At 47.0% G+C, this 14,822-nt stretch overlaps 1 protein-coding gene across 1 annotated transcript in view; it reads left to right on the forward strand.

The window, feature by feature from the left end:
- Positions 1 to 3,141: 3,141 nt before the first annotated feature.
- Positions 3,142 to 14,822, forward strand: part of SLC25A43 (solute carrier family 25 member 43) — a 49,033-nt gene continuing 37,352 nt past the window's right edge. Inside the window, exons 1-3 of the mRNA XM_054471944.2 lie at positions 3,142 to 3,526; positions 10,760 to 11,001; positions 14,478 to 14,650. Coding sequence (XP_054327919.1) covers positions 3,252 to 3,526; positions 10,760 to 11,001; positions 14,478 to 14,650 — 690 coding nt within the window. The 5' untranslated portion in view covers positions 3,142 to 3,251. The remainder of the gene's footprint in view (positions 3,527 to 10,759; positions 11,002 to 14,477; positions 14,651 to 14,822) is intronic.

Raw genomic sequence — 14,822 nt, forward strand, 5'->3', positions numbered from 1 at the left:
TGGGTGAGGTGGTGGGTGCCTGTAGTCCCAGCTACTGGGGAGGCATGAGAATCGCTTGAACCTAGGAGGCAGAGGTTGCAGTGAGCTAAGATCATGCCACTGTACTCCAGCCTGGGCAACAGAGCGAGACTCTGTCTCAAAACTAACTAACTAAATAAATGAATAAATAATAAAAGAAAATAAAAGGGCACACAGTCAAAACTCAATCTCCCTTCCACCTCTGTTACCAAGTCTCCTGGTTTCCTTCCCCAAAGATAACCTGATTATCAGTTTTTTGGGTATTCTTCCAGAGGAATTATTTCTTTTCTGTTTCAAAGGAAGGAAAAAAGGAAGGTAAGAAGGAGGGAATAGCGGAAAGGAGGAGAAAGCAACCCCATATAAATATTTATTGGTCTGAGCATGAAAAAAAAATATGAGGAAAAACATTCATACACACACCAAGCTCTTAACTGTGGTTACCTCAGGGCATGGGCAGGGGAACTTAACTTTGTTTAATACGCTTCTGGACTATTTGTCTTGTTACAGCAGGTATATACTACTTTATAATTTACAAATTTCCCAAAAAGTAAAAAATAAAAGAAAATTAGGAGAGCAGGAATCAATCAACATTAGTATAAATATAACAAGATAAATTATATTCTAAGAAATACTAGCAAGTTAAACTAAAGTAATGTACTGAGAGATTTCAGTTGGTGAGAAGATAAACTGAAAAATGAAAGCTGGAGAATTTAAAAAACTGTTAGCATCTCCCAAGCCCTGACTGGCAACAAGAGGCTGCCTATGGCTTAACTCTCAGCTGGCCACCTTTCTCCTTATATTGCAATATAACTTCTAAGATTTTTTTTTTTTTACTCACTGCCTCTTCCTTTTTAGTTATCATACATTTATTTTTAGCATAGCACCCCGATTTCACATCATGTACATTTTCCAAAGTTGGAGCTTGTTAACCTACTGTGCTCTCCACAGACTTTTCAACAAGTGTGAAAAAGAGGCAGTAAGGTTGGCTTGAGTCTACAAGTCACAATCCAAATATAGGATATCCTCGGAGATTTATTTATGTTTAGGATGAATATACATAAGGTGCCCAATGCTAAGCAGATGAATGAGACTCTGGCTGAGTAAAATATGAACACCTGGTTAGCATATGATCATGAAAAGACAGAAGGCATCCAATATATAGTTTGGTGTTATTCATTTTATGCTTCAGTGTACCTGTAGTGAAAAATATACATTTTACTTTCAAGGTTAAAATAGGCCAGGCGCAGTGGCTCATGCCTGTAATTCCAGCACTTTGGGAGGCCGAGGCAGGTGGATCATCTGAGGTCAGGAATTCGAGACCAGCCTGGGCAATATGGCGAACCCCATCTCTACTGAAAATACAAAAAAATTAGCTGGGCATGGTGGCACATGCCTGTAGTCCCAGCTACTTAGGAGGTTGAGGCAGGAGAATCGCTTGAACCTAGGAGGCAGAGGTTACAGTGAGCCAAGACCACGCCACTGCACTCCACCCTGGGCGACAGAGCGAGACTCTGTCTCAAAAAAAAAAAAAAAAAGCATAACTTGGCTGACCTAATCTCCATACAATGGGGTTATCACATGAAATGTTCCAGACCCAGGAACTTCCTGAAAGAGCTTTAGAATCTTGTCCCGTTATCCAACAAAGGGCTTTAGGAAGTACCAGTACCCGAAGGTTTCCTTATTGTAATCCCCAAATTCCAATTCAAGCCCTTTTAAAGTCAGGGTCCTCCGGTCTTCAGAGTCATACATCTTTCTCAAGCTTCCCCCAGCCATCAAATTAGCTTACAGCAAGACAGAAGAATTCGCAAAACATGAAAATAAGCATTCCCCAATTGTTGAGAGCAGAGTATGGCTTCTGCAACTCGAACAAGTTCTCACAGTCAAAACCTTGTAATGTCATACTCAAGTGAGATTGACAGTGAAAAATAAAAAAGGAGAAACCCTGCAATGCCTTTTAGAAAACGTTCCTATAGCATTGTGTGTTAGTAAATGTAAATAACTATACAAGCCTAAAAACAACTATGTACCAGGAACATCTTGCTCACACCAACAGACTGCTGACAGTTCCTTTCCTTGTAATTATTAGTGACATGGCTTTTTTAGAAAAAAAAGAGACAGAAAGAAATTCTGAAATTCTGAAATTTTTGAACTGATTAAAGAATCCTTGGATTCTGGCCAAGCCTCTCTTAGCCATTCTTTGCCTCTATTGTTCTCTTAGCTTACAGAACCACTGAAAACGTCCCTACTGGAGTTAACTCTGCAGTCCTAGTAGACGCATAGTGTAGCCGTTAGTGGAAACCGACCTAGATTTCAAACCGGTCTCTGCTTTGTAGGTAGCTGTGTGAGCCTGAGCAAGTCCTCTCTGTGTCTTGGTTTCCTCTCCTGTAAAAGAATATCTAATCAGAACTAACATATATAAACTGCTTACCCATACCAGTCATTGTTCATTAATCCTTACAACAACCCCTAGGAGGAAAAAATTATAATCTCTGTTTTATAAAGCAACTGACACACAGAGAGGTTGAGTGACTTCCCAAGGTCCCACAGCTGGTAAGCTGCAGAGCCAAGAATCTTACGCAGGTTCAAGAGTTCAGATTCAAGTCCCCACACCCACACAGCCTCTGTCAATGAGGACATACCTACTTAGGGCCGTTTTGAGGATTACATGAGAACGTCCGTAAAGCCCAGTACTTGACAAGTGCCTGAGAGATAGCAACTGTGGTTGTTAGAATTTTTTACCTTCTGCACTGGGAAACCATCAAGGCTTTTTGGTTAGGCAGGAAAAAAAAAAAAGAGGTTGGAGGAAGGAGGAGGAGGAGGGAAACGCCAGGGGAGGAAGACAGAGAAGTGGCATGTGAAAGGGAGAAAAGGGGCAAACCAGAGGAGAGGCAGGGAGGGGCGGCGGGGGCGCACTGAACATTTAGGAAGCAAGATGTCTAGCAGGCTGGGCCTTGAGAGAACAGTAACTGTTTCTCAACTGAAAGTCTCTACTCGGGCCTTGCCAACTGGGGAGACTATGCCCATGATATCCGCGGCCTCGGACCCCGGACCCTCCAGGCCCTCGCGCCCCACCCCCGACCAGCCTCGGGCCAGGCTAGGGCGTGGACGGCGCTTCCCGTCCCTCACGCGGGTCCGCCCCATGCCGGGCGGGGCCTGGGGCCCGCCGCCTCCGCCCGTGGCCGGAGAGCCCCAGGCCCGAGCCACGCGGTCTCCCGGGCCCGGGTCGGGGCTCGATGGCTACGTGGAGGCGGGACGGCCGACTGACAGGCGGCCAAAGGCTGCTGTGCGCTGGGCTGGCGGGGACGCTCAGCCTCAGCCTCACCGCGCCCCTGGAGCTCGCCACCGTGCTGGCCCAGGTTGGCGTCGTGCGAGGCCACGCCCGGGGACCGTGGGCCACAGGGCACCGGGTGTGGCGGGCAGAGGGGCTCCGGGCCCTGTGGAAGGGGAACGCGGTGGCGTGCCTGCGCCTCTTCCCTTGCAGCGCGGTGCAGCTCGCCGCCTACCGCAAGTAAGAGCCGGGCGGGGCCGGGGAACCGGGAGGCCGGACGGGGGTGGGGTGGGGGGAGCCGCGTCCAGACGCCGCCCTGCTGCCTGGAGTCGGGGCCCTGGAGTAGGGACGGCCCCCTTGTCGATCACCTGGGGACCCCTCGGGGCGGTGGGCCACCTCTATGGCCCCCAGAGTGCAGCCCCAATGCTTTTCACGTTCTCTTGGGGTTACCGCCCTGCAAGATGCAGTTTTGTGGTCCGCAGCTCTGATCCGAGAGGCTTTCCGGATTGGACCGGGCGAGGAGGTGGAATGCAGCAAAGGATTTGGAGGAAAGGAATGAAAAGCTCTCCAGAGAGATGAGTCCTAACCATTTCCACCGTCCTCCAATTTGGAAACTTTTGCTTAGGCTGGCTTAGGAAGAGAGACACCCTTTTAAAGGTGTTTTTGTCTGTGTGACCCAAGCCCCGAGAAGAAAGTGCTTGGTGTGGGGAAAGGACCCAATCCATCCATACGAAAAGGCCGCAGATTTTTGCCCAGACATCTCCCCAACTTAAATGAAGCTTGACTTCAGGCTCCGACAGAGGCTGCAGCCTCCCCTCCCCAAGCTGAGAACGGCCCCCTCAGCCTACTGCTTCACCCCACTGGCCTCATTCTTTGGGCCTTTTCCACCTTCTCCCACATCAACAGCTGCTCCTTAGGAAAAGATCTAAAGGTGTAAATGCAGCCTTAAAGCTTCCACTGAGCTCAGAGGTACCTGCATTTGAACTGGAAACCAAGCCTAAAAGAATGAATTGGTAGTGATGGCATTTCAGGAAGCAGAGATGTTTCTGTATTGGGGGGATGGTCCCTGTGTTCCTCATTCAGTGGGCACAGTGGCATCTTTGAAATCGCCTTGGCTCTGAATTAGACAAACAGCCCACATTTGGGAGAGTCGGTCTTGACCGCATAGTTTAGTCTGGGCGGCTAATAGTCAAAGGATTTTGCCTTGACACTGTCACTCACTTGGGAGGCCAGAGGTGGAAGGCTCACCTGGCAGCTGACAAGCCGAACGGAATCATCCTTATCACCTAGGCCTCTAGACCAGTACTCATTTTGCCTCTGCCTGGAAATAGAGTTCCCTTCTCTTCCTCTGCAGAGGGACTCGTGGGTAAGACCATGACATTTAGTTAAGGCCCTTTTTCCTCCCCACCCCTGCTTGCCCTCATCAACATCTGGCCTGCAGTCTGTAAACAGTTCTCCTCTGAGTCTTAATGACTCAGTTTCTCCCCCACTTCACCCTCTTCTCTACAAAGTAGTGTGGAAATCTTCCTTTGGATGGGATAAAATATGTCCAGAGGGGTGGGGGGCAGAACTTCAAAGGCTGGTTTAAGTATTGTGGCTCTTCTGCTAAGCACCTAGTATATGCACATTAGATTTTTAAAGCTCCTGCCCTCCTTCCCTGTAAGGTCCATAGGACAGGAAGCATTGTGCCTGTTTTACAGATGCAGAATTGGGCTCAGAGTGATCACACTTCTTGTCAGTGACAGAGCTGAGCTCCACTACCTGGCCTTCTGACTCCAAATCTCATAGTCTTTCTGTTACATCATGCTGCCTCCCTGCATCCATTTGACACTAATTTAGTTAGGCTACATTAAGTCCCCACTGTGTGCACGATGCTGAGGACAATGCCAGGATGGAAGGGGCATAGTCCCTGTGCCCCAGGAGCTTACAGAGTAATAGAAGAGTAAGACTAATATGTCCATGACCATAACACACAAGGTAGCATGTGATTGTCATGGATAATGTGCTCTAGAAATGTACCCTTCTGATGAGCGATGAGGAGGAGAAAATGTGAAGACTTCATAGAGGAGAAAAAAATTTGAGTTTGGCATTGGGAGAATGAGTGGGAGTCTGCTGGGCAGAGATGGAGATAAAGATACTGCAGTTGATGTCAGCAAAGGCACACAGGTGGGAAGGCAAGCAGCACAACAGGAAATCCAACCAGAAAAGCAGGTTGGAATGAGATATTAGAGGGTTGGATTAAGGGATTTGGACTTGACTTGGTATCCAAGGGTGGCTGTGGGAGGTTTTTTTGGGGGGTGGGGGGAGGCGTGTTGTGATTAAAGCAATTCGATGGAAATGATCGTCACATTGTGGCAGAGTAAGATGACTAGAGAGGAGGAAGAGTGGAGACAGCAGGGCCAGTTGGGAACCTGTTGCACTAGTCCACATAGCAGCTGAGGGCACCGGCAACAGGTGACCATGGGAGCAGAGAGGAGGAGATGTGTGGGAGAACGAGAACAGAGACTTACCTGGGCTAGGTTTGCTAGGAATTTTTTTTCCCCCTACAGGATTATTTTCTTTCTGAAAACTAAAAGGAAGTATTTTGGTGAATGGCAAGGCATAGTTGGAAAGCAAAGTGGTTGATTAATCACGATGCCGTCCTTCCTACATCAACATGATACTCTTGATTCATCATTATACTGATTCATTTCTACTCCTTTCTGACCATGAATTTGCAAAACAGTTGGCTGGGGGCCTGTGATCATGGGTTTGAACCAAACATAAACATCCAGAATGTTCAGGGAATGGGGTAGTTAAGTGACTTGTCCACAAACACAATTAATGGAAGAGCTGGAACTTGAAGCCAAGTCTTCTGGCTCCTTAGTTCAGGTCTCTGTCTACCATTGCACAGCAGAAATACCTGCTTAGTTGGATCGACGATCAAGAGTCCACTCAGTAGTCTATTGGGAGCTAGGTTATTGTAATGGGTGGCTTTCAGATGTATCAAATAGAAGACCCCCCCACCGGAACTTCACAACCGCTTGTCTATCTTATCTAGTAAACATTAGTTTGGGTCCCTGCAGCTCTGAAATTGTTCGTAACCAACACTATTTCTTTATTGAATAAGCACTTCATGAGCTTATGTTTGGCTGCATTGGCTGCTAACCCGTTAGGTTGAAGTATTGGCAGTTCTAATTACACATATCCAGGGTATGTGTTGTATCTGCGCTGGCTGAAAGGAAGGGGTTGCTGCAATTCACCAGTGTATCCAGTCTCACTGGAAAAAGCTTCTGTGCATGTATGTGTGGGGGTGGGAGGAAGAACGGAAAAGGGAACAGTGCCACCCTAGCAAATTAAAAGTTTAAGATGCACGGACTGGGATGATGTCATTGGCAGATTATCAGGGTTGCTTGCCCTGACTCTGAGATTCTAAGGGGAACAATTGATAGGATTTATCTCTGTATCAGATGGGAGAAGTCTGTGAAAAAAGGACTTCCTATGGTTCTTCTTTTTAATTGTGTATATTTGATATTGAGACTCTATAAAAGAAACTGATATAAAATACGGCTCCTCTTCCTAGTTCATCAAGTCATTCAGTGAATTAAGGGCCTGTTTCCTCTCCGCTTGCCCCTACCAGTCATTTCCTTGTCAGAAGTGTTGAACTCCCTTAGGCTCTATGCTGAGGACTAACACAGGGTCTGATACATTGTAGATCTTCAATAAATGGGTAGTGAATTAACTATGCCCTAGAAGTGACCAGGTGGGATGGGGAATAAGAGTGGGACAAGGAGAATGAATGGTGTTTCTTTGGGCATTTCAAACTCCACCTTCTAGGTGGTTCCAGCTTGCTGCAGACCGCCCCTCCAGTCAAAAATTTCTTTTTTTTTTTTTCTGGAAGAAGTATCGCTCTGTCGCCCAAGTTGGAGTGCAGTGACGCAATCTTGGCTCACTGCAACCTCCGCCTCCTGGGTTCAAGCGATTCGCCTGCCTCAGCCTTCCGAGTAGCTGGGATTACAGGTGCACGCCACCATGCCTGGCTAATTTTTGTATTTTCAGTAGAGACGGGGTTTCACTATGTTGACCAGGCTGGTCTCGAACTCCTGACCTCGTGATCCACCTGCCTTGGCCTTCCAAAGTGCTGGGATTACAGGCGTGAGCCACCACGCCCAGCCCCAGTCAAAAATTTCTACTTCCTCTGTTTCCCCTGTCCTTCCTGAGGTCCCCCTCCAACTTGACTGGCCAGGGCAGAGATGAGGGAGGAACGAGGAAGCGGGCAGGCAGGCAGTACAACTGAGGCAGATGGTCTACTGGTGAATGCCAGCTGTTTGAGAAAAACCTCTATCAAACTTAGTTTTTCCTCTGCTCTCACATCACAACAACAACCCTCAACACAGAAGACTTCTGTGACCAAATGTGTGTGGGGTTTTCCCCACACTCTGATAAATGTACACCAACTAGGTGTCCTCTGATTCAGTTCTGACACTGTCTACCTGGGCATAATGTTGGATCAAGCCACAGGTTAAGGGCTTGGTCCCCAAGAATGGCCCCAACCAGACGCTAGTCACAAGTCCAGGCCTCCAGAACTTTTTTTTTTTTTTTTTAAGACTGAGTCTCGCTCTGTGACCCGGGCTGGAGTGCAGTGCGTGATCTCGGCTCACTGCAACCTCTGCTTCCCGGATTCAAACTATTCTGCTGCCTCAGCCTCCTGAGTAACTGGGATTACAGGCGCCCACCACCATGCCCGGCTAATTTTTGTAATTTTTTTAGTAAAGACAAGGTTTCGCCATGTTGGCCAGGCTGGTCTCGAAATCCTGACCTCAAGTGATCTGCCCGCCTCGGCCTCCCAAAGTGCTGGGATTACAGGCGTGAGCCGCCATGCCTAGCCAGGCCTCCAGAACTTCTGACCAACCAGCTTCAAGTTGGGGTTCCCACGACCCCCTCTTTGGGTTCGATTAATTTGCTAGTGCGGCTCACAGAACTCAGGGAAATAGTTAATGTTTACCAGTTAACTACAGAGGATATCACAAAGGATACAGAGAAGAGATGCGCAGGGTGAGGTAAGGGGCAGGGGGCGTTGAGCTTCCATGCCCTCCCTGGGCACGCCACCCTTCAGGAACCTCCACGTGTTCAGCCATCCAGAAGCTTCCCAAACCCTGTCCTCCTGGGTTTTTATGTAAGCTTTGTTACAGAGGCATGATTGACAATCATGTAGAAATGTGATTGGACAAAAAGCACATGATCTAAACCCAGCAAGGCCTGTCTGTTCAGACTTTTCTTGGCCTCTGTGCAGCATTCCTTTCTCTAGGGCAGAGGTGTCCAATCTTTTGGTTTCCCTGGGTCACACTGGAAGAAGAAGAATTGTCGGGCCACACATAAAATACAATAACATTAACGATAGCTGATGAGCAAAAAAAAAAATTAAAATTAAAAAAAAATTTTTAAAATCGCAAAAAAATCTCATAATGTTTTAAGAAGTTTGCAAATTGGTGTTGGGCCACATTCAAAGCCATCCTGGGCCACATGCGGCCTGTGGGCTGTGGGTTGGACAAGTTTGCTGTAGGGTATGGGGCAGGACCCTCTCTGGAATGAGGATCTTTTAACCCACAATCAGATTAGAGTCCTACCTTGGGCAGGTAAAAGGAGGGCAGGAGAAGGTCAAAGAGAGAAAGATTCTGTTTCCTGAGACCTAAAGTGCCCCAACATTATAACAAGGACTAGGGAAGTTAGGAGCCAGGAACCATGGGTGAAAACCAATGTATGTATCATAGTACCACATCACCTTTACTTCCCTGTATGTTTAAAAGCAGCTGATTAACTCAAATGACTGTTTCAGTTAATGCAGCTAAGGTAGGTTGACAAAATGAAGTCAAGACTCCTACAGCTTGAAGGAGATGTTTTTAATCAGTGGGTGTTTACTTGAAAGCAAAAGAGCTGGCCTAGAACTCCTTAAATGGTTTCACCTGGATGCCCACTCTTCTCATGCAGCAGCCCCTGGCCTATGGGCAACTCAAAGAACAGGAAATGCACCTCTTCACTGGAGGTTTGAAGGCCAAGGAACTGGGGATGCTCTCATTTTAAAAAGATAGGCCGGGCACAGTGGCTCACAGCTGTAATCCCGGCACTTTGAGAGGCTGAGGCGGGCAGATCACTTGAGCCCAGGAGTTTGAGACCAGGCTAGCCAACATGGCGAAACCCTAGCTCTACAAAAAAAAAAAAAAAAAAAAAAAATTAGCCAGGCATGGTGGCGCACATCTCTAGTTCCAGCTACTCAGGAGGCTGAGGTGGGAGGATCTCTTGAGCCTGGGAGGTGGATGTTGCAGTGAGCCCAGATCATGCCACTGTACTTCTGCCTGGGCGACAGAGTGAGACCCTGTCTCAAAAAAAAAAAAATTTTTTTTTTTTCTACTAGAGAGTGGGGCTAGGGAGAGAGGGAGAAGGATAGGGAGAGTTTGGAATCAAAGGTAAGTGAACAGAGCTGGACTAGAATAAAAGTATTTTATCTCTTTTTTTTTTTTTAGACGAGTCTTGCTCTGTTGCCCAGGCTGGAGTGCAGTGGTGCAATCTCGGCTCACTGCAACCTCCACCTCCCTGGTTCAAGCAATTCCCCTGCCTCAGCCTCCCGAGTAGCTGGGATTACAGGCACAGGCCACCATGCCTGGCTAATTTTTTTTTTGTATTTTTTAGTAGAGATGGGGTTTTACCATGTTGGCCAGACTGGTCTCAAACTTCTGACCTCAGGCGATCCACCTGCCTTGGCCTCCCAAAGTGCCCAGTTCTGGGCCGGGTGTGGTGGCTTACACCTGTAATCCCAGCACTTTGGGAGGCCGAGCGGGGCGGATCACCTGAGGTCAGGAGTTCGAGACCAGTCTGGCCAACATGGTGAAACTCCGTCTCTACTAAAACTACAAAAATTAGCTGGGCATAGTGGCGTGTGCCTGTTGTCCCGGCTACTTGTGAGGCTGAGGCATGAGAATTGCTTGAACCTGGGGAACGGGAGTTGCAGTGAGCCGAGATCGTGCCACTGCACTCCAGCCTGAGCGACAAAGTGAGACTCTGCCTCAAAAAAAAAAAAAAAAACGCAATTACTGAGATGCTTAAAGTTATCATTTCAAGAAATTTTGTTCCTTTTAAGTTTCAACAGAACTGAAAGACTGCACTCCAGTTGGTATTTACCAGGTACTTCTGTGCATTTACGCCCCACAGGCAAGCCAGGGTTGACAATTATGTAGATAAAAGTAGAAAATGCTTTAAGTGGGAAGGACTTGGGATAGATGTAAATTAAGAAAGTTGAGCATCTCTTATAGCCAACTAGCATCATATAAATATAGAAAAATGTAAATGTGTTATTCATGAATGCTTACATAGTACTATAGTAACTTTTCACTTTGTAAAGTACTTCAAAATGCTGGAAAATATTTCAAGAACTAGTGGAGAGAACTCTAGCACAATCCATAGCTGATTCCTCTGGCCTTTCCCCCTATTTTCTCCCAGGTTTGTTGTGCTGTTCACAGATGACCTGGGCCACATTTCCCAGTGGAGCTCCATCATGGCTGGGAGTCTCGCAGGCATGGTTTCCACCATTGTAACATATCCTACAGACCTCATCAAAACCCGGTTGATCATGCAGAACATGCTGGAACCATCGTACAGGGGGCTTCTCCATGCTTTTTCTACTATTTACCAACAGGAAGGGTTCCTTGCTCTTTATCGAGGGGTTTCCCTCACTGTTGCAGGTAAGATGGACCTTTTCACCTGGTCCAAGAAAAGGCTATGTTCTCTGAAATTACAAATGTATTGTATACCTTTGTGAGCCACTAAATCAGTTTTACTGAGATCAAGGTTATATGGATTCAACCTACATAGAGCCAATTAGCTTCATTCTATTCCATAGCCATACACTCCACTCCTAAACTTTGGCCAGTTACATCCCTGGGAGGGGAATAGGACAGAAAGTGGAGGTGACTCAGCAAACCGGTAAGAATGCAGTTCTAACCACTCTCCATCTGACTGCAGAAGGAGTATTCAGTGTACATACATATTGATATGCCATGAGGGCAACTAGGGTAGCAACTGTGTCTTCTGGGGTCTTTGTAACCTTTGCCAGAGCTATACATTTATGGCCCAATTGCAAAATCCAGTAGACTTTTGCCCTTTATCTGAACTTGGTTGCAGCATTTGACAAGGTTGACCACCCCTTCTTATGGAAACTTGGCTTCCAGGAGCCCTCCAAGTCCTGGGTGTCTTCCCATCTCTCTGGCAGCTCTTTCTTATCTGACTTATCCGGCCCATCTGGGTCGTCTGATACTGCCAGCCCCTACATGTTGCTCTTCCCCTGGGCTCCTTCCTTAGCTTTCTTTTTACCCTCCCCTTTAGCTTGCTTCTCATCCTCCAAACCCTCCCTAAGTGGCCTCATCTATGCTAGTGGCTTAAACAAGCGTCAGTGTATTCTGTGACCCTCATTCTCTACCTCTTTAGTAACAATGGCCAACTTTTGGGGGGAAGTACTTACCATGTGCTGGGTACTGTGCCAAATGCATTGCATGCGCTTTCTCATGAGGCCTTATTTTACAGATGAGGAGATAGATGCTTCAGGAAGCTAAGTGACTTGCCCAAGTCCACATAGATAGAAAGCAGGAGAAACTAGCAATAGAACTCCAGAGCCCTCTGTTAGCCCCTGACTGACACCAATTCCCAATGATAGTATGAGTCCCTGTTGTTGGACACCTTCACCTCCATGCTCCCTAGGCACATCAAATTCAAGATTAACCCTAATGTCCTCGTTGGTCTCAAACTAGCTCTTCCTCCTGTGTTCCCTAATGAATGAGACTACCTTCCTTTCACCCCGTGGCCCAAGCCAGAAAAAAAAACCTAGGGATCACTTCAACTTCTCCGCTCACTCCACCCCCACTTGAATCACCAAGTCCCGTCGATTTGACTCATCCTCTTTCCCACAGGTCCTTACGACTCAGACTCTCAGGGTCTCCCACAGACTCCGGCTCCTACCTGCTTCCACTCTTGGTCTCTCCTGCCCCAGTCTTCCCCATGCACCGCTGCCCGGCTGAGGTGATCTCTCCACGTGCAATTTCATCGTTTCATGGCCCTCATTTCACTGCTCTCCTTAAAAGTATTCAGCGACTCCTGAGCTACAGGAGAAAGCCCAAATTCCTTAGGACATTCCAGATCCTTCAGACCTGGCCCCGGCCAGTCTGTCCTACCTCATCTCCTGCCACACCTCCACCTGCATTCATGCTCCAGCCCTTCAGAAAAACTTGGATTTCCTGGAAATACCACTCCCTTTATACATGCTGTTCCCTTTGCCTTTCCACTCTGTCAAAGTCTGATGAACTCCTATTTATTCCTCAAGACCCAGTTCAAAAGTTCTCTCTCTCATCAAGTCCCTCCTGACTCCCCCAGGAAAAATTAATCCCTTTGATCCTTGTGTACCTAATGCATTTCATATAGCCCCCCTGTTGTGGCACACATCAGGGGTGTTATACTTACTTTGCCCTGGCTGTCTCTTCTCCTCGATGATGAGCATCTCCAGAAATTAGCCTGCTCCTCTTTCGATTCCCAGCGCCTGGCATAGGGCCTGGCACATAACCTAAGCTTTCCAGACATTTTCTGAATGAAGGTAAATGGAAGGTTGGTGAGCCAATTAAATAAACATTACATTTTTCTAAAGATAAGCAATTTCACTTGTATTATCCCCTATTTTAAATTTCATTTTGAGGGAGAAAGTTAGTCCCTCTGTAAACTAAAGATGGCTCCTAAAGGTTCTGGAAGTTTGTGAAAGTGCCACCTACTATATTACTTACTCACCATCTCAGTTCTTAGAAAGGTGAGGAAGCCACACAGTGTAGGGTGCCCACTGGGCCATGATATGACCATGTCATTCCCAAAGGTGAGGTCAGGTGACCTCCCTCACCATCAAGAGTCTCTCACTTTCCAGTTTTCATAGAATGTTTCCTTCTCAGCTAGAGATCAGTCCTTCCTGTCCTCCAAAACATAATGAGGTGCTGCCCACTGGCTTTTTTACTTGAGTGATTTTTTTTCCCCAAACATCTAGAAAAATTAAAAGAAATCTAGAGTATACATTCATGGACCATCTAGATGCTACAATTAACATTTTTCTATTCATCCCTCCAGCCATTTATCCGTCCATTTTTATTTTATTTATTTATTTATTTTTATTTATTTATTTATTTATTTTTGAGATAGAATCTTGCTCTGTCACCCAGACTGGAGTGCAGTGGTGCAATCTCGGCTCACTGCAACGTCTGCCTCCCAGGTTCAAGCGATTCTCGTGCCTCAGCCTCCCAAGTAGCTGAGATTACAGGCACGCACCACCACGCCCAGTTACTTTTTGTATTTTTAGTAGAGATGCAGTTTCCATTTTAGTAGAGATGGAGTTTAATAGAGACGAGGTCAGGCTGGTCTCGAACTCCTGACTTCAAGTGATCCGCCCACCTCGGCCTCCCAGAGTGCTGGGATTACAGGCGTGAGTTACTGTGCTCAGCCAGTCCACCTTTTTTTTTTTTTTTTTTTTTTAATGATTTCAGTGTAACTTGCAAATATCAAAACACTTCACCCCTAAACCCTTCAACATGTGTGTCATTAACTAGAGTTCAATATTTGCGTATGGTTCTTTTTTTTGAGATGGCGTTTCTCTTATCGCCCATGCTGGGGTGCCGTGGTGCGATCTCGGCTCACTGCAACCTCTGTCTCCTGGGTTCAAGTGATTCTTCTGTCTCAGTCTCCCAAGTAGCTGGGATTACAGGTGCCCAACACCACACCCAGTTACTTTTTGTATTTTTAGTGGAGATGGGGTTTCACCGTATTGGCCAGGCTGGTCTCAAACTCCTGACCTCAGGTGATCCTCCCGCCTTGGCCTCCCAAAGTGCTGGGATTACAGGCATGAGCCACCGCGCCCAGCCGTATGGTTGTTTTTCAGAGTACAATTTACATCCAGTAAAATGGACAAACCTTTAGTGAACCATTTGATGCATTTTGCCAAATGACACAACCCCTACCAAAATATAGCACATTATCATCACTCAAGAAAGTTCCCTCATGCTCCTTGGGTTGGAGGGATTTTAGCAACCCCAGAGCCCCTCCTGTTTTCTGTCCCTGGAATCCCCCGAGGAATTTATGTTCTCAAGCCAGTGTTTTCCCAAGACAGCAGCAGCTTCTCCCTGGCCTTGTTTTGCAGGTGCTCTCCCGTTCTCTGCTGGCTCCCTTCTTGTTTACATGAACCTGGAGAAAATCTGGAACGGACCCCGAGATCAGTTCTCTCTCCCACAGAACTTTGCTAATGTCTGTCTGGCTGCTGCAGTGACCCAGACCCTCTCCTTTCCCTTTGAGACCATGAAGAGAAAGATGCAGGTGAGGAGTTATCAGAGTAGGGTAGGGGGTGGAATGCTTTGTAGTGTTTGTGGTCGGGTAATAACAGCAAAGAACACTGACCCCAAGTGATGCCGGGTTTCCAAGGAGCTTCCGACTGCTCACACAAATACTGTGCAAACCCCCACTCTGTGGCATTTCTGCTGCTAACCTC

This window comes from Pongo pygmaeus, chromosome X, assembly GCF_028885625.2.
Source record: "Pongo pygmaeus isolate AG05252 chromosome X, NHGRI_mPonPyg2-v2.0_pri, whole genome shotgun sequence".
NCBI lineage: Eukaryota > Metazoa > Chordata > Mammalia > Primates > Hominidae > Pongo > Pongo pygmaeus.